The following is a 27,537-nucleotide window of genomic DNA, read 5'->3' as shown; positions in this document are numbered from 1 at the left end:
TCATAAATGTTCAACAATGAATACGATCTTGACTGTTGATTTTGGAAAACTTAATCTAGGATCCTGGCTTCCTAATTTCAGTGTGATCTAGGTGAGATGGACGCAGCTACCGGGAAGACAATATTGAATAAGCAAAGCAAGGTAGGTCGGGAGCACTGCGCACTATCTACTGGGTGAGAAAATGTTTCAATACATCCGGTTGTGACGTGAACTTTAAGTGGCACTAATACAAGGATACAGCCCGGCACATTACAAACACCTCTACCAACACATTCATGGGGGCTCTAGATTGGTTCACTTGAAATGGTCTGTCACTCACTGCCAACAAGACTCAGTTCATTCAGTTACACATGGCACAAAGAAACAACAGGAAGATGTTGAAATAAAATATAAGGATAAAGACAGAGAGAGCAGAGTCTTCGAATTTTAGAGAATACTTGCTCATAGCAACCTAAACTGGTCAGTTCACATCCTTGACCTAGGTTAAAGACTTGAGATCAGCAGTATTTTCCATTTGTTTGATTACATCTATTTGTGACAGGTGAATAATCAGAGTGGTGTGCAAAGGATAATTCTATTCACTTACAACATATGGCAGCATATTCTGGAGAAAACAATCAAAAGCAAATGAAATTATTGTATGAACTTATTACCTAGCACTAGCATCTTACTTTTTAACAAAGCTGTTGTCACACAAGTCAGATGGTAAGCCTTGTAACTAGGCAGCATGCTTGTTATTACTGCAGTTGTCGAAGTATTTGAATCTCTATTTTCATAGAACTGTTTACATATGCATTAGATTATGTTTTCTAACCATTTATAAAGGATTATTATTTTAATTATTTGACATGTTCTACAGCCTAGCAATAAGCTTCCATCATGGTTCCATTAAATTCGAAAATAAAAATATGTAGGCCTATAACACATTTTTATTCTTTTGATTTCTGTTGTATCTAGATTGTTACTGCTATGATATACATGCAGTCATCAATCACTGACAGTCAAAATGAATCAGTACTACAGAATAAAGATTTTATTCCAACTGAACCACTTGAGAGGAAATGGTTGTATTATTTCCTTAGATATTTCATATGTCTGCAACTAGGGCCATGTTGTCACAGTGTTTTACAGTTTTCTTTCCTTTCAGAACCACATGGTTACTGAAGTATAATCCTCACATTAGATACATGGTGCAGTCATCAGCATCTGTACTGTATATAGTTAAACGTATGCATGTTACACAATTAGGTTAGGGGACTGCAGTGGTCAGTTATCTCGGATGGAACTTCACAGAAAGAAGGAGCATAAAGTTTCCATTTGGCTATCATGTTTAGTATAAAGTATAGGTAAATAATCTAATGTCATTCTAGGATACACTGAGATATAGGTTTAACCACAAGAAGGAATGTGGTATCAAAGAGAACCTTAGTGAATGAAAGCACAGTAATAGAAAATACCAATGCTGGAGATTAGTGTACCATTTCCACTCCTTGCCTCAAGTTCCGTGGCTTGGCTGACAGAAGTCAATGAGGTTTCATCACTAACATTCAATAACATTTTTATGCACTCTGGCTAGCTCTGCCTTGCAATTGTTTAAGCTATAATTTCAGTTTGTAGTAAGGACTTAAACTTCCACAACAGAAAGGTTACTTCACTTTCAGGTAAGTGGGTCTCTCTACTTACTGTGCACAATTTTCCCAGTAGCATTAGATCTGCCAGCTAGGCTAAACTTATTTCCCTTTATATTACACAGTCATAAACCAGGTCCATTACATTAGAATTAATTGTATACTATATATTTCCTAACATAGCATACCTAGACACATTAAAATTACATTTTCTATCAATGAAGATGCCTTGTGAGACAGCAAAAGAAGCATTACTTTTAAGGAATTCTTCAATGAATATCTAGTCAATGACAAGAAAATGCTTAACTTAAAAGTACGTGGTTTCATCACATATTTCAAGAGTCAATAGTGGATTTAGGCATTTCAAAAGAAAAATTAATTATATGCATAGTCTCTGGCACATATGATATGCATACACGTCACTTTCACTAAACACAATAGCAGCAAACAGTGAAATCATCTTTATACAATTAGCAGTATGTCTAGCAGAAATCAACTGCAAGCCGCAAGGACAAAACAGCATCTTTTCGGGAGCTTCTCCAACCTATGCAAATGAAGAATACAACAATTAGCAGAACTCTCTTTTGCATAATCTAAGGGTAAATCAACCTGAAAGATAGTGTATCAGCAATGATGACACACGGAATCTCTTACGCAATTGTTTTCAGCCTGTAATCATAAACCACAAATGCCACATCACGATCAGGTATCTTCAGGCCTGCTCATGTTCCAAAGTTGTTGGCGCTTGTACAGTGACAAACCATCGTAACTTTGAATCTTTCCTATTGGTTTTACAGTCACCTTTGGTATACAACAGTATTCTGGCATTGGCTGTGGTTTGAAAAAGTCTGACAGTTGTGGTTCTTTGTCTTTAGGAAACTTTTTCCATACCCGAGATGAAGGACGGTCTCCAATGGCAGGAACAATGTCTTCTTCACGCACGTTAAGGGCTATCAAGTCTCGGTACAGATGTTCCTCGACAGGAAAATTCAGTTTCTTGGCAATCTAGGAAACAAGAAAAGTCTTGTTATAGTAGTGCCAGTGAAGTAGTAAAGAGGAGTAATAGAGCCTTCACATCAGATAATGCAAAAATGAGTTCCTTGCTACGATTATACTGACATAGTTACATTGTATTTAATTCCAATATTTAAAAAAATGCTACAATATTTGGGCATTATATTGACATAAATTTACTGCACTTAGTTGCTTTTTTCCCTAAATGTAGGCTAGGAGAAATTGACTGTTAACACAATTCCACAAAGCATGCTGCTTACATGATGAGATGTGCGCAAAAGATCAAACATCTCAAACACTACTAGCAACAAATGACTCAACAAATTGACACTATAAAAATAAATGGAAATAAAAAAAAATAATTAGGAGGGTGAATTTAATGTTCAATTTTCATCAAGTGCGGTGAGAGAGGGGCACAGGGCTGACACAATATCCATAAATATATAGTTCCTTCTAAATATATTTTTCATCGATGTATTGATTGATGATAAAACTACTGGGTGCATTGTTTATAAAACAAATGGCACTGAGCACTATGGGACTTAACGTCTGAGGTCATGAGTCCCCTAGAACTTAGAACTACTTAAACCTAACTAACCTAAGGACATCACCCACATCCATGCCCGAGGCAGGATTGGAACATGCGACCGTAGCGGTTGCGCGGTTCCAGACTGAAGCGCCTAGAACCGCTCGGCCACACCGGCCGGCTGGCTATAAAACATGTTTTCTAAAAATTTTTAGTGAATAGTACAGAGCAATGGGAAATGTAAGTAATGGAAGAAGTTAGGTAAATGACTCACTGCACAGCTGCACCACTGAGTGGTTGACAGGAACATATGAAACGACTGAAAATGTAGTTATGCTTTGAGAAGGTGTGGTGTCTTCTTCACATCTAACTCCCCCCCCCCCCTCCCCACACACACACACACACACACACACACACACACACACACACACACACACACACACACACACACACACACACACACAGGTGTGGTGTCTCCTTCACATCTAACTCCCCCCCCCCCCCCCCCCCCACACACACACACACACACACACACACACAGAGAGAGAGAGAGAGAGCTGCAGGGCTAAATTGTCCCAGACAATTAAACTGTAACAGTGCAGTGCCAATTCAATGGGGCTGGCTAAGACAAAGTGGCCAAGAAGGTGAACATGTATTCTGAACTACTGAACTTTCAGTTTCTTTTATGCTCCTCTCAACCACTCAACTACAGGATACGGAGAACTGTTATAAGTACTTTTACTTCTCACATTATCTACATGAAACTAACTAACTCGAAAGTCGAGTAAGACATTTTTAGTAAACAGAAAGATACATTCGTGGAATGGAACTGGCAAAAGAATGACACCAGATTACTATCACTGATAACTGGTCAGTTTATGCCATCACAAATAAAATAGGCTTTAACTAGAAACACTCAGCCACACTGTGCACAACAGGTCCACATGGTTGATTCCACATCTGCAAGGGACTGTGATGTGATATACAGAGGGTGATTCAAAAGGTTGCACACAACTTGAAAGAGTCAATAGAGGAGTTGAAATACTGAAATACAACAACTCTGGACTATGAACTTATGGTTTTGGAAGTAATCCTGAGCCAGTGTAAGCTTCAGAATGCCAGGAACAAATACTGCAAACCCCCCCCCCCCCTCCCTTCCCCACATACACAAAAGATCAGAAGAGCTAAGATAAAGCAGTTGTCAACATGAAGTTGGTTTGAACAACACAGTGCTTTACTCGGCATGGCCCCACTGGAGGTGGTGTGCTGGCATACACTTTCACCAGCACACTGGTCGGCACTAGGAAACATTGTATAGCAAGCGTTGAACTAAGCACGCTGATGGCAATAGAAGACCAAGGCTACGCACCTATAACGACCCCTGGGCAGCTTGCATATATGCCACCGCCAATGACCGAGCTGTCTCTCTCTCAGTCTCAGTACCTCAGTGCGTCGCATCGGGATTCGGTTCGCATTGCACCTCAATACGTCGCACTGTTCTCTAGCCTTTCACAGTGAGGGAATATTAGTCACTGTATATAATTGTGATATGGACACAGACAAGACTCACGAATTAGTATATGTTATTTGATTGCTGTTAACTACACAGCTTCAGATTGGACATCATTGGAGTTAAGAACTCAGTCGGATCCTGTAATAAAGTTTATTTTAACCACATGTGCATTTTGTGTTGTAGTGAGAGGAAACCGGCCACCCACTCATCATACCACCCTCTCCTCAACCAGCAAGGAACCACAAAACATTACAACAGGACACAGCCACAACAGGTGGTATGGAGGTGCCTTCTTCCGAGCTTTGAACAAACTTACCTAGCCAGTTAAAGGGTGATCCATTAGGGAGATCTATAGCAGACTCTGAAATACAGCGCAACTCATTATTTTTCACATCAACAAACATTGGCAGAGGTGGAAGAAATGCTGATAAATGAGATAAAAATCCTATTACTGACTGGAGAACCAACTCATGATGTTTGGATCTGTAGTCATGACTTTACCACTGAGACGTAGAAGCAAAGATAAAGTACTGTTTACTCAACAATGGTGACCATTGCGTTCAATATAGCACTAGCTTCTTAACAGATAATTCTGGTACACTCTAAGAAGTACACTAGGCATTGCACGATCCTCATCACATGCTGCAAGTATCACTGTAAAGAGTTTGTTTATCACGAATAGTGTTACAAACACGAGGCTTTTGACATGGCCCCCAGCTCCCCTGTCAAAGAAAGGGGCATCACAACAGGGGAGTGAGGTGACAATGACCTTACAATTCAAAGCCTGAGATATATGACACTGAGTATGTCATGTACTTAGACAGAAAAGCACGCAGCTGCTCCTTCTAGTTGAATCCACATCTGATAACACATTTTAAGTTGAACATCCTCTAAAAGTTGCTGAACTTACGGCATGTGTGCATTGATTGTCCTTTTTGTTCCTAACATTCCACAGCTTTCTCTGTCTCTGGATTGCTTCCAAGACCATAAGTTTCTATTCCACAGTTGTATTTTTACTCCTCTATCAGTTCCTTCATTTTGTGTGCAAGCTTTTGTACCACACTTACAAAAAATAATGTACAACTGAAGGAATACTGTCAAAAGTTGCTTATTTCCTAGCACTTTCTCCTGAAGCAGTTTTAATCAGGTAGAAGCTAATTTTGATAATACTTGGCTTCTGACAAACATTTCATTGACATTGTGGGGCCATATATGCAGGTCAGGATCATGAGGGAGTGGAGCATCAAACATCAATGAATGTCTTCTCTTATGTTCTTTTAATCTGTATTTAGTTTTATTCTTTGTATGGAATCTAGAAATGTGTGATCCTCTACTTTTTACTGTTGATATACATCTCCGAAGAAAGGTTCAGAAAGGTTCATATGTCCAGCAAACTAGACAAAGAGGCAGTGGTTGTCACATCTCAATGAGTGTAAAATAAAGCATTAATCCAGAGATAGGGAAATGCTGTCAACTGGACAATGGGTGAAGCCTTCAATGACCACTGTAGCAGAACACTATCAAAAGATCTCTAACAAAATCTGACGAAATTCTCATCATATGTAAAGATTGTTACTGACACCAAAGTTAGTTTCAGAGAGTCGTGGACAAGACAGAAACTGAAATTGATGGTAGCAAAGTTACAGCAAAAATGCTGAACTCCACTTTCAAATGTTCATGCATGTCTGCATAATTCTATTTGCCCCAATTTAATTCTCACACAAATGCTAAGATGGACAACATAGATATTGGTGTCAGTGATGTTAAGAAACAGTGCAAATTTTTGAAACTGAACAAAGCTCCAGGGCCCAATGGAATCACTATCAGGCTCTATATTGAATTTGACACCGAACTGGCTCCTCTTTTAACCATAATACACTGTAGATCCATCTAACGTAAAAATCACATCCAATGTTGGGAGAACATTACACACATGTACAAGATGTGTAACAGGAGTGATTCAGAAAACCACCATATGATATCCTTGACATCCAGTTGGTGTAGAATTTTAAAACATACTATGAGCTCAAATGCAATGAGGTATCTCTAACAGAATCACTCCCTCCTTGCCAACCGAGATGGATTTTAAGAACATCATTCACATGAAACACAGCTCTTATTTTCCTCACACATTCTGAAAGCCATTAATCACGGCATTCACACAGATTGTAGAACTAACTTGATGTGAGACTTAGCCAAGTACACTGGGTCTCTGCTGTTTGTGTTGTATGTTAATGACCTTGCAGACAATATTAATAGTAACCTCAGACTTTTTGCCAATGAGGTAGTTGTCTATAACGAAGTAAGCCTGACAGCAGCTGCACAAATATTCAGTCAGATCTTGATATGATCTCAAAGTGGTGCTTTCAATGTGCAAAAATGTAAAACTGTGCACTTACAGAAAAAAGACACTAACATAGATCCTATGACTATAATATTTGTGAGTCACAGCTGGAATTGTCAGAGAGTCACAGCTGGAATTGTTAAACTCATACAAATACATGGGTGTAACACTTTGTATGGATATGAACTGAAAGGATCTCGTACGCTCAGTCGTGGGTAAAGCAGGTGGTAGTCTTTGGTTTATTGATAGAATACCAGGGAAATGAAATCACAAGAATGAGTCACCCCAGAGGTCTGTACACTGTCTCCTTTACGGATGAGCTTAACTTTCCTCAAATTCTCCCAATGAAACAAAGTCAAGCATTTGCCTTCACTACTATCAATCTGAGGTCCTCATTCCATTTCACATCGCTTTGCCATGTTACCCCTAGATATTTAATCGAAGAGACTGTGTCCAGCTGCACTCCACTAATGATGTATTTGAATGTTACAGGACTGTTTTTCCTAATCATCTGCACTAACTCACATTTTTCTATGTTTAGAGTGCACTGTCATTCATCACACCAACTAGAAATTTTGTCTAAGTCACAGTCACTCAACGACGACACCTTCTCATACACTACAACGTCATTGACACACAGTCGTAAATAGCAGTTCACCCTATCAAAAAAATGGCTCTGAGCACTATGGGACTTAACATCTGTGGTCATCAGTCCCCTAGAACTTAGAACTACTTAAACCTAACTAACCTAAGGACATCACACAACACCCAGCCATCAGTTCACCCTATCCATCAGGTCATTTAAGTACACAGAGAACAAGAGAAATCCTATCACACTTTCCTGGGGCACACCTGATGATGCTTTTGTCTCTGATGAACATTCACTGTTGAGTACCAGATACTGGGGTCTATTATTTAAAGAGACTTTGAGCTACTCACATATTTGTCACATATTTGGGAATCTGAACTGTACTTTCAGACCCTCATCAATGGTCCTCAGTGGGACACTGTGTAAAACACTTCTGGAAATCTAGGAATATGGAATCTGCCTTTTGCCCTACATCCATGGTTTGTAAGGTATCATGTGAGAAAGGGGCAAGCTGAGATTCGCACAAGTGACGCTTTCTAAATCTGTGCTGATTTGTGGACAAAATTTTTCTGCCAAGAAAATTTATTATATTTGGACTCTGGATGTGTTAAAGAATTCTGCAGCAAAGCAGTGTAAGGGATATTGGTCTGTTATTATGTGGTTCAGTTCTTTTACCTTTCTTTGTGTACAGGAGTCACCTGCACCTTTTTCTACTCGCTTGGGACTTTTCACTGGATGAGAGGTATGCAATTAATGCAGGTTAAGTAAAAGGCCAGAGTTGCAGAGTACTCTCTGTAAAACTGAACTGGGATTCCACCTGGCCCTGGTGACTAATCTGTTTTCAATTCTTTCAGTTGTTTCCCTATGTCACAGTTGGCAAATTCTTTGTCCTCCATGCAGGAGTCTGTATATCATTCAACCGACTGTATATTTGTATGTTCCTCTTGCACAAATGATTTCTTAAATGTAAAATTTAAAACTTCAGCTTTCTTTTCACTGTTTTCTATTGCCACCCCAGACTAGTCAATGACTGACTGGATGAAAGCCTTCAACCAACTTAGAGATTTTACTTATGACCAGATTTCCTCGGGTTCTCGGCAACAGCTTTCACTATGATATGAAGGAGGAAGTTTTTGTACGTTTCATGCACTGCTCTTCTTACAGAAGCACAAATTTCTTTACCTTTACCCTGTCAACATTTACACACTGTTTTTTGAACCAACAGTGCAACAATCTCTGTTTCCTCAGAATTTTCCGAATTTGATTACTAACCCACAGAGGGTTCTTTCCATTCTTAATCCACTTACTTGGGAGAAAAGGCTCCAGATTGCACTTTACAATAAGTCTGAACTTTGCCCATAATACCTCTACATCTGACATACTAGAGCTAAATGATGTCCACTCATTGTTTACATGGGATGCTAACAACTGCTTATCTGCTTTTTCTAGAATGAACATTACCCTGGCCTTCTTGACTTCACCACCTGTTGACACTATGATGACATCATGATCACTAATCCTAATTTCTATACTTCGACACACAAGTCGCCGCAGTGGCGTCAGCTTGAAAGACTTGCACCAGGCGAACGGTCTACCTGATGGGAGGCCCTAGCCACATGGCTTTTCCATTTCGATACTGACACTGTTGATAATGTCAGGCAAGTTTAATGGTCTGAGATATTTCTGTTGCATGTTGGTTATCTAACTTGTCGTTTAAGACGGTTTTTGGAAAACTGTGTTCACAAGACTATCTGCCCATACTACCTGCAGTGGATCCAAAGACGTTCCAGTCTACACTCCTAGATCACCTGCACAATCGCACTAGCTCACATAGTGCACTATAGCATTAAAATTGTTCAGATGGTCAAAAGAAACCTAACTAAGACAAGAGGAGAACTGAAATGGATGCACAGGAATTTGAAGCTAGCTGATCACTTACAAAAATACATGGATGACACAGATACCTTGATAACACACAAAAAAAGTTGTCCCAAAAATTTTAGGGACCTATGGACTCCTCTCTTGGCATAAGCTAATGCCTGAGTCTGTTTGAAAAGATTGGAAAGAGTATAATCAATAATTACATGTTATTTGTCTTCATTTTTCTAGGTGAGTAACACTATCATCACAGTTTTCAGTACTACTGCTCAGCAAAACAGCACAAGATATAAATCCCATTCTGTAAATGCACCTAGGCCATTGATTATTACAACTTATTTGGGAAGAATGTCAAATTAAAATACTGTTATGTTGGTCACATGCCTGCCCTCACAGCATAGGCCACACTGTCAATGGCTGCCAATATGGGCATGTGTTGTGTCCATAAACATCAGATTCACCTGGTCCTACTCCAAATCCCATGCCACTTTCCTTGACGTTGACCTCCACCTGTCCAATGGCCAACTTCACACGTTCATCCATATCAAACCCACCAACAAGCAACAGTACCTCCATTATGACAGCTGCCACCCATTCCACATCAAACGGTCCCTTCCCTACAGCCTAGGTCTTCGTGGCAAACGAATCTGCTCCAGTCCGGAATCCCTGAATCATTACACGAACAACCTGAAAACAGCTTTCGCATCCCGCAACTACCCTCCCGACCTGGTACAGAAGCAAATAACCAGAGCCACTTCCTCGTCCCCTCAAACCCAGAATCCCCCACAGAAGAACCACAAAAGTGCCCCACTTGTGACAGGATACTTTCCGGGACTGGACCAGACTCTGAATGTGGCTCTCCAGCAGGGATACGACTTCCTCAAATCCTGCCCTGAAATGAGATCCATCCTTCATGAAATCCTCCCCACTCCGCCAAGAGTGTCTTTCCGCCGTCCACCTAACCTTCTTAACCTGTTAGTTCATCCCTATGAAATCCCCAAACCACCTTCCCTACCCTCTGGCTCCTATCCTTGTAACCGCCCCCGATGCAAAACCTGTCCCATGCACCCTCCCACCACCACCTACTCCAGTCCTGTAACCAGGAAGGTGTACACGATCAAAGGCAGAGCCACGTGTGAAAGCACCCACGTGATTTACCAACTGACCTGCCTACACTGTGATGCATTCTATGTGGGAATGACCAGCAACAAACTGTCCATTCGCATGAATGGACACAGGCAGACAGTGTTTGTTGGTAATGAGGATCACCCCGTGGCTAAACATGCCTTGGTGCACAGCCAGCACATCTTGGCACAGTGTTACACCGTCCGGGTTATCTGGATACTTCCCACCAACACCAACCTATCCGAACTCCGGAGATGGGAACTTGCCCTTCAGTATATCCTATCTTCTCGTCATCCGCCAGGCCTCAATCTCCGCTAATTTCAAGTTGCCGCCACTCATACCTCACCTGTCTTTCAAAAACTTCTTTGCCCCTACACTTCTGCCTCGACTGACATCTCTGCCCAAACTCTTTGTCTTTAAATATGTCTGCTTGTGTCTGTATGTGTGGATGGATATGTGCGTGTGTGCGAGTGTATACCTGTCCTTTTTTCCCCCTAAGGTAAGTCTTTCCGCTCCCGGGATTGGAATGACTCCTTACCCTCTCCCTTAAAACCCACATCCTTTCGTCTTTCCCTCTTTCCTGATGAGGCAACAGTTTGTTGCGAAAGCTTGAATTTTGTGTGTATGTTTGTGTTTGTTTGTGTGTCTATCGACCTGCCAGCGCTTTCGTTCGGTAAGTCACCTCATCTTTGTTTTTATATATAATTTTTCCCACGTAGAATGTTTCCTTCTATTATATTGATATCATTAATTTGAATTGAACAATTACGTTTGTTATTGTCACTGTTGCATTTTGAAATCTTTTCTGTCGTCTTATTTTCCTCTTTCTGTTTTTGCCAGTAGTTTCACTTTGTATTCACCTTCTCCTTTTTACCGTAATCTGCTATATTATTTTATCCCGCCTATATATATACTCAATAATACGTAACCCACTTCCAAACCATAACCAAAAAATTTTTTTTCCGCTTTCAGCACTACCGCCGCTATAATATCCACCGTTTCTAGTTCACAAACAGCTCCTTTCACCTTTTAAACAACCATTTCGGCCAGTTCTAATAACTTTCGCTTTATTTCCATTTCCGTTTTTCCCACATCACTTATAATTTTTAGCCGCTTCCCACAGGTTTTAACGTCATTATTTCTTCGTCAGACAATTGTTAGCCTCATTTTCATAATCTGCCACCACAATACCACTCCTTTTAATATACTACATGCAGTTTTTTCGAAATTTTCCCGAATTTCTCCGTCCTTTAACGTGTTTTGGAGGCAACACAACCACCTAACCTTTATGCACATCGTTGTCTACCAACCCAAGTCCAACATAGCCCAGCTGTAACCAACACCTTTTCGCCTTTTTTCATTCCAGATCTCCAGTTACTTTCCGGTTCACCTTTATCTCTCCCCATATATTTTCATTTCACCTCATGTTACACTTTCCACCTTCTAATACCATGTCACCCTCACAACACCCCCACAACGACCCCATTAAGTTTTATTTACATTCCCTCCGCAAACATGCCTTCGCCCTAGCCAGATTACGCTCCCATATTCTATTTTCTCAGGCTTGTCTGACATTTGGCATCACCCCCAAAGGCCTCACACTTAAAGTTCCCATCTCTGGCTGCAACCCTTCCTTCCATCAGTCCCTATACCAGTTCCAAACTGAACAATCCATTGCCCTCACCCACCTAATCCTTCACCTACACATCAACTCAGCCAATGAACACACCCGTCAACTCCTATCCTTAATAAAAGTCCTTAATCTTTCCTCTCCCACATCCACACCAGCTGTTCAGAGCATCCTCCTACAGGCCAATCGTAAATTAGAACAGCATGCCACCCTCCACCTCAAAAAACTATCCAATCTCCTGGTTTCCCACCTCCGGAAAGGCAACTCACTCACCCTTCACAACCTTTCCAGCAAACCTCAACCTCCTCTCATTGCACACAAACCCAGTCTCTCCCATCTACTTAATCTCCCACTTCCAGCTCCACTCCCTCCAAAACCTCAAAATTCCGATCAACACAATCTGGAACCACAACACCCTAATTCAGTAGTTAACCTTTCCTCCAAACCTCTCTCCCAATCCGAAACCTCTGTCCTATCCAAAGGCCTCACCTTCAGCCCCACTCCCAGATTCAACCAAACAGCCCTCGTCAAAGATTTACTGTCCTACACTCGTACTCTCTGCTGGAAGTATCACTTTGCCACGAAGAAAAATGATCCTAATCCTACTCCTAATGATCCGACTCCTCAAGACACTATCCAAATTGAACCCTGCCTGGAACAGTTCTGTCCTCCGTCACAGCGGGACCCACCTCCTCTTCCTCAAAATCACCCTCTCCAAACCTTCCAGGAATTTCTGACTTCCAGCCTTGCATCTCAATCCTTCTTAAAAAAACCTTAATCCTACACCCAACATCACCACTGCTGAAGCCCAGGCTATCCGTGATCTGAAGGCTGACCGATCCATCGTCATTCTTCTGGCGGACAAGGGTTCCACGACCGTGGTACTTGATCGTCGGGAGTATGTGGCTGAGGGACTGCGTCAGCTTTCAGACAACACCACATACAAAGTTTGCCAAGGTAACCCCATTCCCGATGTCCAGGCGGAGCTTCAAGGAATCCTCAGAACCTTAGGCCCCCTGCAAAACCTTTCACCTGACTCCATCAACCTCCTGACCCCACCGACACCCCGCACCCCTACCTTCTACCTTCTTCCTAAAATCCACAAACCCAATCATCCCGGCCGCCCCATTGTAGCTGGTTACCAAGCCCCCACAGAACGTATCTCTGCCTACGTAGATCAACACCTTCAACCCCTTACATGCAGTCTCCCATCCTTCATCAAAGACACCAACCAGTTCCTTGAACGCCTGGAATACTTACCCAATCTGTTACCCCCCGAAACCATCCTTGTAACCATTGATGCCACGTCCTTATACACAAATATTCCGCACGTCCAGGGCCTCGCTGCGATAGAGCATTTCCTTTCACGCCGATCACCTGCCACCCTACCTAAAACCTCTTTCCTCATTACCTTAGCCAGCTTCACCCTGACCCACAACTTCTTCACTTTTGAAGGCCAGACATACCAACAATTAAAGGGAACAGCCATGGGTACCAGGATGGCCCCGTCGTACGCCAACCTATTCATGGATCGCTTAGAGGAAGCCTTCTTGGTTACCCAAGTCTGCCAACCCAAAGTTTGGTACAGATTTATTGATGACATCTTCATGATCTGGACTCACAGTGAAGAAGAACTCCAGAATTTCCTCTCCAACCTCAACTCCTTTGGTTCCATCAGATGCACCTGGTCCTACTCCAAATCCCATGCCACTTTCCTTGACGTTGACCTCCACCTGTCCAATGGCCAACTTCACACGTCCGTCCATATCAAACCCACCAACAAGCAACAGTACCTCCATTATGACAGCTGCCACCCATTCCACATCAAACGGTCCCTTCCCTACAGCCTAGGTCTTCGTGGCAAACGAATCTGCTCCAGTCCGGAATCCCTGAATCATTACACGAACAACCTGAAAACAGCTTTCGCATCCCGCAACTACCCTCCCGACCTGGTACAGAAGCAAATAACCAGAGCCACTTCCTCGTCCCCTCAAACCCAGAATCCCCCACAGAAGAACCACAAAAGTGCCCCACTTGTGACAGGATACTTTCCGGGACTGGACCAGACTCTGAATGTGGCTCTCCAGCAGGTATACGACTTCCTCAAATCCTGCCCTGAAATGAGATCCATCCTTCATGAAATCCTCCCCACTCCGCCAAGAGTGTCTTTCCGCCGTCCACCTAACCTTCGTAACCTGTTAGTTCATCCCTATGAAATCCCCAAACCACCTTCCCTACCCTCTGGCTCCTATCCTTGTAACCGCCCCCGATGCAAAACCTGTCCCATGCACCCTCCCACCACCACCTACTCCAGTCCTGTAACCAGGAAGGTGTACACGATCAAAGGCAGAGCCACGTGTGAAAGCACCCACGTGATTTACCAACTGACCTGCCTACACTGTGATGCATTCTATGTGGGAATGACCAGCAACAAACTGTCCATTCGCATGAATGGACACAGGCAGACAGTGTTTGTTGGTAATGAGGATCACCCTGTGGCTAAACATGCCTTGGTGCACAGCCAGCACATCTTGGCACAGTGTTACACCGTCCGGGTTATCTGGATACTTCCCACCAACACCAACCTATCCGAACTCCGGAGATGGGAACTTGCCCTTCAGTATATCCTATCTTCTCGTCATCCGCCAGGCCTCAATCTCCGCTAATTTCACGTTGCCGCCACTCATACCTCACCTGTCTTTCAACAACTTCTTTGCCTCTACACTTCTGCCTCGACTGACATCTCTGCCCAAACTCTTTGTCTTTAAATATGTCTGCTTGTGTCTGTATGTGTGGATGGATATGTGTGTGTGTGCGAGTGTATACCTGTCCTTTTTTCCCCCTAAGGTAAGTCTTTCCGCTCCCGGGATTGGAATGACTCCTTACCCTCTCCCTTAAAACCCACATCCTTTCGTCTTTCCCTCTCCTTCCCTCTTTCCTGATGAGGCAACAGTTTGTTGCGAAAGCTTGAATTTTGTGTGTATGTTTGTGTTTGTTTGTGTGTCTATCGACCCGCCAGCGCTTTCGTTCGGTAAGTCACCTCATCTTTGTTTTTATATATAAACATCAAAACAGTTGCAATAGTGAGAACAAAAGAGTCATTAAGATTAACATTACTGAAATTTATTCCTCTGTGATAACGTGATTAGCAACATGACACATTTGCTTGTAATGATGAAAATGAGAGTATGAATCACAATAAAATCCTCCCTGTTTGGAAGCTACAGAGTTCAAAACAAAACTTTGTTTACACTGACAACTTGAAAAATCAAGACAGATATAGTCAGTTGTGGCATCAAAAAACATTATAGGTATACAACGATGTTAAAAGATATCTTATATGTAGTAACTCAACACTCATCTCTTTTGATGATATCGACTATACAACAAACACACACACAATGATGGCGTGTAAATTCTGACACATCATCCAGATACTAACATAGAGAATGTTCTCCGAAAAGGGCCGCAAGGAAAATTAATTCTCATTTTTAGAAGTGGAGATTTCAATCAGACATTAAGAAGACATCACTAAAGTCCATTCAAACAATCTTTCAAGGATTGTATTACTGAGGAACACATTTTAACATTCCTTACAATGTGACATCCAAGGACCATCACTAAACAAAACCCATACTGAATCTGCCAATATGTTGAGAACATTCACACATATGATAACATTCCACACAACGCTGGATTCACACATTATTAAATTAGATTAGACTAGATTCAGTTTTCGTTCCATAGACCCAAAAATGAGATGATTCTTGTGGGTGTGGAAGATGACAAAAAGTACAAAATAAAAAACATCGAACATCTGAATATAATACTCCCTTCCCTGATCATTTGTCAGGAGATTGTCAAAATATGTGAATACATTACAGTAAAGTGTAACTGCTAATATTTACAGAATTAATACACTTTCAGAATGAAGTACAGTTATGCACTTTTAATAAGCTTAATACAAAAAATACCTAATCTTGACTGTTGTGACCAAGTACCGTCAAAAATCAAATCTAAGAGACATTTTTACTGAAGCTGGTTTAACAGTCACTGCTAAGACATTCATCTATAGAATAGAAGGAGTTGCCTATCAAAAATTCTTTCAAACTCTGTTTAAACTGTGCTTTATTTAAAACCAAGTTTTTAACGGCTGCTGGTAATTTATTGAAAATGTGTGTTCCTGAATACAGGACCCTTTTTTGGACCAAGGTGAGGGATTTTATATCTTTAATTAGAGTATTCTTATTCCTAGTACTGATACTATGTGTTGAGATATTGGTTGAAAACAGGTTGGTTGGTTGGTTTGGGGGATTCAAGGGACCAGACTGCGGCGGTCATCGGTCCCTTTTCCCAAATACTAAAAATACCCACAGAGAATAAAAAAAAAAAGTTCAACAGAATAGTAGACAGACGACACAGAACAAGAGAAACGTAGACAAGGACCAGACAAAACGAAATAAAATCGCACAGAGTGTGACGGTGGTTGGCCGACCATAGGAACAAAAAAAGGAGAAGCCAACCACCGAGAGACACATTAAAAACTCGGTTTAAAATCGTAGGCCAAAGGCCCGAATCAACACAAAAAACATAACAAACACTCAAATTAAATGATAAAAACCCCTGCCCGAATAAAACGTAAAACTAAGCATGCCATGGCAGAGTCATCAGTTAAAAGGGCAGGGAGCGTATCAGGCAGCGCAAATGTCTGTCTGACCACAGCTAATAGGGGACAGGCCAACAAAATGTGGGCCACTGTCAAAGCTGCCCCGCAACGACATAGAGGAGGGTCCTCCCGACACAGTAAATAATTGTGTGTCAGCCAGGTGGGGCCAATGCGGAGCCGACAAAGAACAACAGAAATCTCTGTGAGTGGCTTGCATGGATGTCTGCCACACAACCGTCGTCGTTTTGATAGGACGGAGTTTGTTTGGCGTGGGCAGATTGCGCCATTCAGTGTCCCAAAGCGAGAGAACTTCACGGCGTAAGACTGCCCGCAAATCAGTCTCCGGGAGGCCAATCTCCAGAGATGGTTTACTGGTGGCCTCTTTCGCCAGGCGGTCAACATTTTCATTGCCGGGTATCCCAACACGGCCGGGGGTCCACACAAAGACCACAGTTCGGCCGCAACGGGCAAGAGTATGCAGGGACACCTGGGTAGCCATCACCAGACAAGAACGAGGGAAACACTGGTTGAGAGCTCGTAAACTGCTCAGGGAATCGCTACAGATAACGAAGGACTCACCTGAGCAGGAGTGGATATACTCTAGGGCTCAAAAGATGGCGACCAGCTCAGCAGTGTAAATGCTGCGGCCAGCCGGCAATGAACGTTGTTCGGAATAGTCCCCTAGAGTTAGCGCATAACCGACACGACCAGCAACCATCGAACCGTCAGTGTAAAACACGCCAGAGCCCTGATACGTGGCTAGGATGGAATAAGAGCGGCGACGGAAGGCCTCCGGAGGGACTGAGTCCTTCGGGCCCTGTGCCAATTCGAGCTGAAGGCAATGGCGAGGCACACACCACGGGGGTGTATGCAGAGGGGCCCGGAAAGGAGGTGGAACAGGGAAAACCCCAAGCCCGGAGAGAAGCTCTTTGATGCGGACGGCGATCGGACAACCCGACTGGGGCCGACGTTCTGGGAGATGCACGACTGACTGCGGGAACAGATGATAATTTGGATGCCCGGACAAGTTAAAAACATGGGCAGCATAAGCAGCCAGTAATTGTTGGCGTCGTAACCGCAGTGGAGGGACACCTGCCTCCACAAGTATGCTGTCCACAGGGCTGGTCTGGAAAGCACCAGTGGCAAGGCGTATCCTGCTGTGGAGGATTGGGTCCAGCACCCGCAATGCAGATAGGGATGCTGAACCATAAGCCAGGCTCCCATAATCCAGATGGGACTGGTTGGTTGGTTTGAGGGATTAAAGGGACCAGACTGCTACGGTCATCGGTCCCTTGTTCCAAATACAAAGAACACCCACAGAGAATAAAAACGAGGAACAGAAGAGATCACAGACAATACAGAACAAGAGAAACTGAGACAAAGAAAAGACAAAACGAACTAAAACCACACAGAGTTTGACGGTGGTTGGCCGACCATAGAAATAAAAAAGGAAAAGCCAACCACATAGAAACACATTAAAAAATCAGTTTAAAATCATAGGCCAAAGGCCAGAATCAACACAAAACAATAAAATAAAACAGAAACACTCAGATTAAATGATAAAATCCCCCTGCCCGAATAAAATGTAAAACTAAGTCAGCCATAGCGGAGTCGTCTGTTAAAAGGGCAGGGAGCGTAGCAGGCAGCGCAAATGTCTGCCTGACCACAGCTAAAAGGGGGCAGGCCAGCAAAATGTGGGCCACTGTCAAAGCCGCCCCACAGCGACATAGAGGAGGGTCCTCCCGGCGCAGTAAATAACTGTGTGTCAGCCGGGAGTGGCCAATGCGGAGCCGGCAAAGAACTACTGAGTCCCTGCGAGTGGCTCGCAGGGACGACCGCCACACAGCCGTCGTCTCCTTGACAGCACGCAGTTTATTGCGCATTGTCAGTTCGCGCCATTCATCGTCCCATAGCGCCAAGATTTTGCGGCGGAAGACTGCCCGCAAATCAGTCTCTGGGAGGCCAACGTCCAGAGATGGCTTACTGGTGGCCTCTTTCGCCAGGCGGTCAACATGTTCGTTACCCAGGATACTGACACGACCGGGCGTCCACACAAAGACCACAGAGCGGCCGCAACGGGCGAGAGTATGCAGAGACTCCTGGATAGCCATCACCAGATGAGAACGAGGGAAACACTGGTCGAGAGCTCGTAAACCGCTCAGGGAATCGCTACAGATGACGAAGGACTCACCTGAGCAGGAGCGGATATACTCAAGGGCACGAAAGATGGCGACCAGTTCAGCAGTGTAAACGCTGCAGCCATCCGGCAAGGAACGTTGTTCGGAATGGTCCCCTAGAGTGAGCGCATATCCGACACGACCAGCAACCATCGAACCGTCAGTGTAAACAACACCAGAGCCCTGATACGTGGCCAGGATGGAATAAAAGCGGCGGCGGAAGGCCTCTGGAGGGACTGAGTCCTTAGGGCCCTGTGCCAAGTCGAGCCGAAGGCAAGGGCGACGAACACACCATGCGGGTGTATGCAAAGTAGCCCGGAAAGGAGGTGGAACAGTGAAAACCTGAAGCCCAGAGAGAAACTCTTTGACGCGGACCGCTATTGTACAACCAGACCGGGGCCGACGTTCTGGCATATGGACGACCGACCGCAGGAACAGGAGACGATAGTTTGGATGCCCGGGCGAGCTTAGAACATGGGCAGCATAAGCAGCCAGTAATTGTTGGCGTCGTAACCGCAGTGGAGGGACACCTGCCTCCACAAGTATGCTGTCCACAGGGCTGGTCTGGAAAGCACCAGTGGCAAGGCGTATCCTGCTGTGGAGGATTGGGTCCAGCACCCGCAATGCAGATAGGGATGCTGAACCATAAGCCAGGCTCCCATAATCCAGACGGGACTGGATTAACACCAGGTAGAGTCGTGACAGGGTAGATCGGTCAGCTCCCCAGCGGGTGTGGCTCAAGCATCGCAGAGCATTTAGATGCCGCCAACACATCTGTTTAAGCTGCCGAATATGAGGCAGCCAACTCAGCCGGGCATCAAAAACCACCCCCAAAAACCTATGTGACTCCACCACAGCAAAAAGTTCGCCATCAAGGTAAAGCCGCGGCTCCGGATGAACAGTGCGTCGCCGGCAGAAATGCATAACGCAGGTCTTGGCTGCCGAAAACTGAAAGCCATGCGCTACAGCCCAAGACTGTGCCTTGCGGATAGTGCCCTGCAGTTGATGTTCAGCAGCTGCAATGCCATTTGAGCTATAGTAAAGGCAGAAGTCATCAGCATACAAGGACGCTGAGACAGACGTTCCCACAGCCGCAGCGAGGCCGTTAATTGCTATTAAAAACAGGCAGACACTTAAAACAGATCCCTGTGGCACCCCGTTCTCCTGAACTCGGGAGGAACTATGGGAGGCTGCAACTTGCACGCGGAAGGTTCGATGCGACAGAAAATTTCGGATGAAAATCGGCAGTGGACCCCGAAGACCCCATCCATGAAGTGTAGAAAGGATGTGATGATGCCATGTCGTTATCGTACGCCTTCCGCATGTCGAAAAAGACAGCGACCAAGTGTTGACGGCGGGCAAAGGCAGTACGGATGGCTGACTCCAGGCTCACCAGATTGTCGGCGGCGTAGCGGCCTTTACAAAACCCACCCTGAGACAGAGCCAGAAGGCCCCAAGACTCCAGTACCCAATTCAAACGCCGGCTCACCATCCGTTCAAGCAACTTGCAAAGAACGTTGGTGAGGCTAATGGGACGGTAGCTGTCCACCTCCAAAAGGTTCTTGCCAGGTTTTAAAACGGGGATAACAATACTTTCCTGCTTTCCTGCCATTGTGACGGAAACTCACCCTCGACCCAAATACGGTTGTAAAGGTCGAGGAGGCGTCGCTTGCAGTCCACTGAAAGGTGTTTCAGCATCTGACAGTGGATGCGATCTGGCCCAGGAGCGGTATCAGGACAAGCGGCGAGGGCACTGTGAAATTCCCACTCACTGAATGGAACATTGTAGGATTCAGGATGGTGGGTGCAAAATGAAAGGCTCCGACGTTCCATCCGCTCTTTAATGGAGCGGAAGGCCAGTGGGTAATTGGCAGAAGCAGAACTCAGAGCAAAATGCTCTGCCAAGCAGTTGGCAATTACGTCAGAGTCTGTACAAACTGCTCCATTCATTCAGTGAGAGCGCAGGGACGCTGACAGGGATCTGATAGCCATTGAGGCGTTGAATCTTGGCCCAGACCTGCGATGGAGTGACACGGAGGCCAACGGTGGACACATACCGCTCCCAACACTCCTGCTTGCGTTGGCAGATAAAGCGGCGGGCCCGCGCACGCAGCCGTTTGAAGGCGATGAGGTGTTCTATGGAGGCATGATGCTTGTGATGCTGGAGCGCCTGCCGGCGATCTTTAATCGCTTCAGCGATCTCGGGCGACCACCAAGGTACAATCCTCCGCCGAGGGGATCCAGAAGAACGGGGAATGGCAGATTCTGCGGCGGTAACAATGCCGGTGGTGACCGAGTGAACCACCGCATCAATGTCGTCATTAGAGGGAGGCTCAATAGCAGCAGTGGAGGAGAACAAGTCCCAGTCAGCCTTATTCATAGCCCACCTGCTAGGGCGCCCAGAAGACTGATGCTGTGGCAGTGACAGAAAGATCGGAAAGTGGTCACTACCACACAGGTCGTCATGCACTCTCCATTGGACAGACGGTAAGAGGCTAGGGCTGCAGATCGAAAGTCAATGGCGGAGTACGTGCCATGTGCCACACTGAAGTGTGTGCAGGCACCATCATTTAAAATTGAAAGATCGAGCTGTGCCAATAAATGCTCAATGGTGGTGCCTCGACCTGTCGCCACTGACCCACCCCACAGAGAGTTATGAAAGGCATGAAGGGACTGGGGAGGCCATTTACGCTGTGTGTTCACTCGCTGCCACTGTTTCAGTACCTGTGCGAGTGACATCCATGGCGTCTGAGGGACCGGCGAGATCAAGGTCCTCAGCGGACGCCAGGATCTCGACCTCATCCTCAGACACAGAGCTCGAAGGGTGTGGTGGGGTCAGTGCCACCGCAAGTTCTTTGGCCTTAGAGGTCTTTCGCTTGGACTTCTCTCGCTGAACCTTGGGTTTCACCGGCTGAGAAGGCTTCACCGATTCAGTCTCCGGGACGGAGGAGGATCGCGAAGCCCTACGACCAGCCGCTGGTGGGGACTTATGCCACTGTCTGGCGTCATCCTTCCCGCTGGTGGAAGCCTGGGAAGGGAGGGACCCAAGGGAACCCTAACGAGCGAGAGTAGCCGAAGAAGTTGGATGCTTCTCCGGCTGAGAAGCGGGGACGGACGTCCCCGATGGGTGGGAGGATGTTGCTCCTGAGGCAGGTGGTGCAGGAGCAACTGGGTGGGTAGAGCCCCCCACAGGCAAGGGGGCAGGAGGAGTTGTACTGCACATCGAGCCGGCTGGAAGTCTCGAAACGAATGGGGCTAGCACAGTTGTTGTAGCAGCAGCGTAAGAAGATGTCATTCTCACAGGATGTAGTCTGTCATATTTCCTTTTGGCCTCAGTGTAGGTCAGTCGGTCCAGGGTCTTATATCCCATGATTTTGTGCTCTTTCTGAAAGACTTTGCAATCTGGCGAGCAAGGTGAATGATGCTCTCCGCAGTTGACACAGATGGGAGGCGGGGCACATGGAGTATTGGAATGTGATGGGCGTCTGCAATCTCGACATGTGAGGCTGGAAGTGCAGCGGGAAGACATATGGCCGAACTTCCAGCACTTAAAGCACCGCATCGGTGGAGGGATACAGTGCTTGACGTCACAACGGTAGATCATCACCTTGACCTTCTCCGGTAATGTATCACCCTCGAAGGCCAAGATGAACGCACTGGTAGCAACCTGATTGTCCCTCAGACCCCGATGAACGCGCCGGACGAAATGAATACCTCTATGCTCTAAGTTGGCGTGCAGCTCGTCATCAGACCGCAAAAGTAGGTCCCTATGGAAAATAACACCCTGGACCATATTTAAACTCTTATGTGGTGTGAAGGTAACGTTAACATCCCCCAACTTGTCACAAGCAAGTAACCTGCGTGACTAGGCGCAGGATGCCGTTTGTATCAGGACTGACCCAGAGCGCATTTTGGACAAGCCCTCCACCTCCCCAAACTTGTCCTCTAAATGCGCAACGAAGAACTGAGGCTTTGTGGATAGAAAAGACTCCCCATCAGCTCTCGTACAAACTAAGAATCGGGGTGAATAACTGTTACCGCCATCCTGAGACCTACACTCCTCCCAGGGCGTGGCCAGGGAGGGGAACGTTTTTGGATCGTACTTCTGAGCATTAAATTGAGCCCGAGAACGCTTAGAGACTGCTGGCGGCTGGCCGCCAGCAAGAGATGATGTACCACGCTTCATTGCGGGTCATCCGTCCTGATGCCACTACTCCGACCAAGGGCCCTCCCCAAGGGCGCCACCCAGCCTCAGCAATAGCCACCTGGCAGGATGGCCATTGCCGGGAGTCCTGATGCCCCAGGGAGATGGGCATCTACTCCTTGGCATACGTGGGGAGTTAACGGCGCAGCCATCAGTAGAGCGATCCCTGTGTTGTCAGGGGGCTACAACCAATAGGGTACATGGCGGACCCGCCACAACGGACTGGCTACCGTGCTGGATGTTAGGTGACATGTGGTCCATGGTCGCTGTCAGTGCAGAAAGTGGCACTGCACAGCGCAAGATGGAAAGTACAAGAGATGGAGAGCGGGCAGGACTGCAATGCAACGACAAATAAGCTGGTGAAAGGTCTGATCGCAAGATGGACACAATGCACCAAGTAGGGCGCCCTTCCCCAATCGGCTCGCTCTTCGGAAGAATTTTGAGATATGGAGGTCAAACCCGACAGGGGACCATCACAGAAGGCCAAAGCCTTTGAGACTCCTTTTAGTCGCCTCTTACGACAGGCAGGAATACCGCGGGCCTATTCTAAACCCCGAACCCGCAGGGTGATGTTGGGAACAGATACATATTATTTGCAACAAATTTCATTAACAATAAATACACCAAGAAGCAGTGGTTGGAATTCCCAGTTCATTGAACAGGATCCTACATGATGTTCTTGAATTTACACTGCAAATGATTCTTATTACACACTTTTGCACTCTAAAAACTTTTGCTTGGTTTGATGCGTTACCCCAGAATATGATCGCATATGACATAATAGAATGAAAGTAAACAAAGTATGGAAGTTTTATATATATCCTACATCTGATATTATTCACACTACAATACAGACTTTATCATGCGCTTCACAAATTCTGTGTTATGCCATTCCCAACTGAATTTATTACTGAGTTATAGTGCCAGAAAGTTAGTGCTGTCAACCTCTTCCCTCTACATGTCTTCACATATTATCCATGTGCTGGAAGGAAATCTCTTACAGGTTCTGAACTGCATATAGTGGGTCTTTTCAAAGCTTAATCACAATGAATTAGCTTTTAACCATTTCTTAATGTCAATGAAAATTTGATTAGCAGCCATTTCCAAATCTGTATCTCACTTGCTACTTGCTGTAATGTTCGTATAATCTTCAAACAAAACAAATTTAGCATCTAGCAACGTCCATCTATAAAAGAATCCCTACTGAATCTATCAATATGGAGTGCATTAAGGAAAGACATTAGCAAGTATTCCAGTAATAGTTCTCTATATTATTATGGACCAAGGAAAAAAGCCTCAAAATAGCATTTTCTGTCAGAGAATCAAATGAGTAATTACCCACTCAAGGAGGTAAAAAATATTACTAAAACACTGCTATTTAAAAAGGCAGCTAAAACACAATTCACAGGCCTATGTAGTGCATATTGTACAGTTGAAGATTGCTTAGAGAACTCATATTACAGGTTAATACACAAAAGTGACAACTACAACATCCCATCACATAACAATACCCATTCACAATGTAATATTTAAAAAAAAAAAAAAAATCACACGCCAAGATCTGTCATGCAAGATACTATAATGTTATGTCATTTTCCTGAGTTTAATGTTTAATGCATAAGGGATGGATTCTGACCCAATTTTACAAATGGCTATAGTACAATTGACACCAAATGAATGAGGCAATGCAGCTGTTAAGACACTTATCTCAATATTTGGGAGGACAGACAATTGGGGACACACTAAGAACTGGATAAACCTCATCATCTTTGACCAACAATGTCACATTTTAATCATAGATATTTATTTCTTAATTTTCAAGCATAGATAATAAATCAGTCATCTTCTATGGCGAAGTGTCATCACCGTAAATAGAAATAAAGGAATCTGTTGGAGGGAGGGGAAAAGTCACATTGCAAATTTACAGAGCCATTTGGATGAATATTCTAGGAGGCGGAGTTTACCGGACACATATTACCTGTTTAAGTATTTTCTTAAACACGTTGGTCACACGTGTCCACCAACATTAGTTAGTTAAATTAATGCTGAGGAAGTGGGTGGGGGGGACATGATGATTATGGAACAGGTTGGGTTTTGGTGGTGACGATTTACAGTGTTGGTTTGGGTTTTTTGGGGTTATTTAATTTTTTTTTTCCTTTTCTTGTGTTGAGTAGAGTTTGTTAAGTCCCATAGTGCTCAGAGCCATTTGAACCATTTGAGTCGAGTTTCATCTGCAGTTTTGTTTTTTGTTACTTTCCTTTCATTTTGTTTATACATTTTGTGGGTGTATGTCCTTGTACATATGTGTTTATCTATTTCTATATAGTGTTGTGGGTATATGACTTTTGATGGTGTCTCTCAAGGCCAGCCTTGGTTTTCTCTGGAGTTTAGAGTCTTATTTTTATTTTGTCTCCTTTCATTTATTTCACGGTCGTTTCATATTGTTCTCTGTTTCGTGTTTGGGTTTGTTTATGTTTTTATGTTTACTGTTTACATAATACTAGTATTTCATGAATGCTACTATCAGGGGTGTTCTTTCCTCTGCAATTCATTTGTGTCCTGCAGTATGTAGGTCATTTGAAGAATAGGATACTAGTACTTCCGAAAGCTAAAAAAACGACATCCATAACACTGGCATCCAGTACCTCAGTTGAGCTACCAATGTTGCATCCTGTTCTTTAGTTGGCCTGTATAAATCAACTGAAATATAAGATACAAATTTTACGAATGTCACTTTTTTTGCCTTCTCTAATACTAGTATCCTATTCTTCAGTTGATACTAATACTAGTGAAGTGAAAAAACTCAACACATTTAAAATCTGTATCCTGTACTTTAGCTGACCTTTACTGAACAACTGAAGTACAGGATACAATCTATACATGTCAACTGAGGTACTCCACGCCAATGTTACATATGTCGCTTTTTTTGCTTCTGCCAGCATTAGTACCCTATTCTTCACTTGTCCTATAGAGGTCAACTGAATCTGTTGCGGGGAGGGGAATATGCCACTTTTCAAATTTACAAAGACATTTGGGTGAATATTCTAAGAGGCGAACTTTGCCGGATACATATTGTCTGCTTAAGTGTTTCGGTTGGTTGGTTGTTTATTGGGGAAGGAGACCAGACAGCGTGGTCATCGGTCCCATCGGATTAGGAAAGGATGGGGAAGGAAGTCGGCCATGCCCTTTCAGAGGAACCATCCCGGCATTTGCCTGGAGTGATTTAGGGAAATCACGGAAAACCTAAATCAGGATGGCCGGACGCGGGATTGCACCGTCGTCCTCCCGAATGCGAGTCCAGTGTCTAACCACTGCGCCACCTCGCTCGGTTAAGTGTTTCCTCAAATGTGTTGGGCACATGTATCTACCAAAATTTGTTAGCTAAACTCGTGCTGAGTAATGTTACTTATAAATGTATGTATGATCTATATAGGTCATTTGTAAATTACGTTTGAAATCTGGATGGTCGTGATGCGTGTCTACAATCTGTTTTCCCGGTACTACATTCCTTTGCTCTCAACACTCATCTATGCTTTTAAATCTTTTCCATACATCATCTGTCATAACTTGTGACATCATTGATCAAAGCTGATGGGTTGTATCCCATTCTTCAGTATTCCCGAGATTTCCCTCCCTGTCCATCCTGATTTAGATTTTCCTAAAGCCTTTCAGACAAATGCTTTGATGGTTTTTTTAGGTAGCCAACGGCAGATCATTTGCGCTATCATCATAAAAACATCTTAATACATTCTAGGCCTATATGTGTGTTGTTGTTGTTGTGGTCTTCAGTCCTGGTTTGATGCAGCTCTCCATGCTACTCTATCCTGTGCAGGCCTCTTCATCTCCCAGTACCTACTGCAACCTACATCCTTCTGAATCTGCTTAGTGTATTCATCTCTTGGTGTCCCTCTACGATCTCTACCCTCCACGCTGCCCTCCAATGCTAAATTTGTGATCCCTTGATGCCTCAAAACGTGTCCTACCAACCGATCCCTTCTTCTAGTCAAGTTGTGCCACAAACTTCTCTTCTCCCCAATCCTATTCAATACCTCCTCATTAGTATGTTTGAACTATTTATTTTCATTTTATTATGATGACAAATCCTATACAATTGTGAGATGATCTCTGGATGAATAAATAAGTAAAATAAATATGGATGAAACTGATTCAGAGATCACATTATCAGATGTACCAGCATTTGATTCAGTTTTATTAACAACAGTTGATTCTCTAATAAGAAACA

The 27,537-nt window shown here is 44.2% G+C and overlaps 1 protein-coding gene across 2 annotated transcripts in view; it reads right to left on the bottom strand.

Moving 5' to 3' along the window:
• Positions 1-1,946: 1,946 nt before the first annotated feature.
• Positions 1,947-27,537, bottom strand: part of LOC124777403 — a 40,530-nt gene continuing 14,939 nt past the window's right edge. Inside the window, exons 2-3 of one of the 2 annotated variants that reach the window (XM_047252799.1) lie at positions 2,520-2,633; positions 1,947-2,172 (exon numbers count right to left, since the gene is read on the bottom strand). In XM_047252799.1, coding sequence (XP_047108755.1) covers positions 2,008-2,172; positions 2,520-2,633 — 279 coding nt within the window. In that variant the 3' untranslated portion in view covers positions 1,947-2,007. Of the gene's footprint in view, positions 2,173-2,282; positions 2,634-27,537 lie in introns of both variants that reach the window. The other variant, XM_047252798.1, reaches the window with a different exon arrangement.

Source organism: Schistocerca piceifrons, chromosome 2 (genome assembly GCF_021461385.2).
Source record: "Schistocerca piceifrons isolate TAMUIC-IGC-003096 chromosome 2, iqSchPice1.1, whole genome shotgun sequence".
NCBI classification, from domain to species: Eukaryota; Metazoa; Arthropoda; class Insecta; order Orthoptera; family Acrididae; genus Schistocerca; species Schistocerca piceifrons.
Note: the sequence above shows the minus strand (reverse complement) of the source record. Positions and strands in the feature narration are given on the sequence as shown.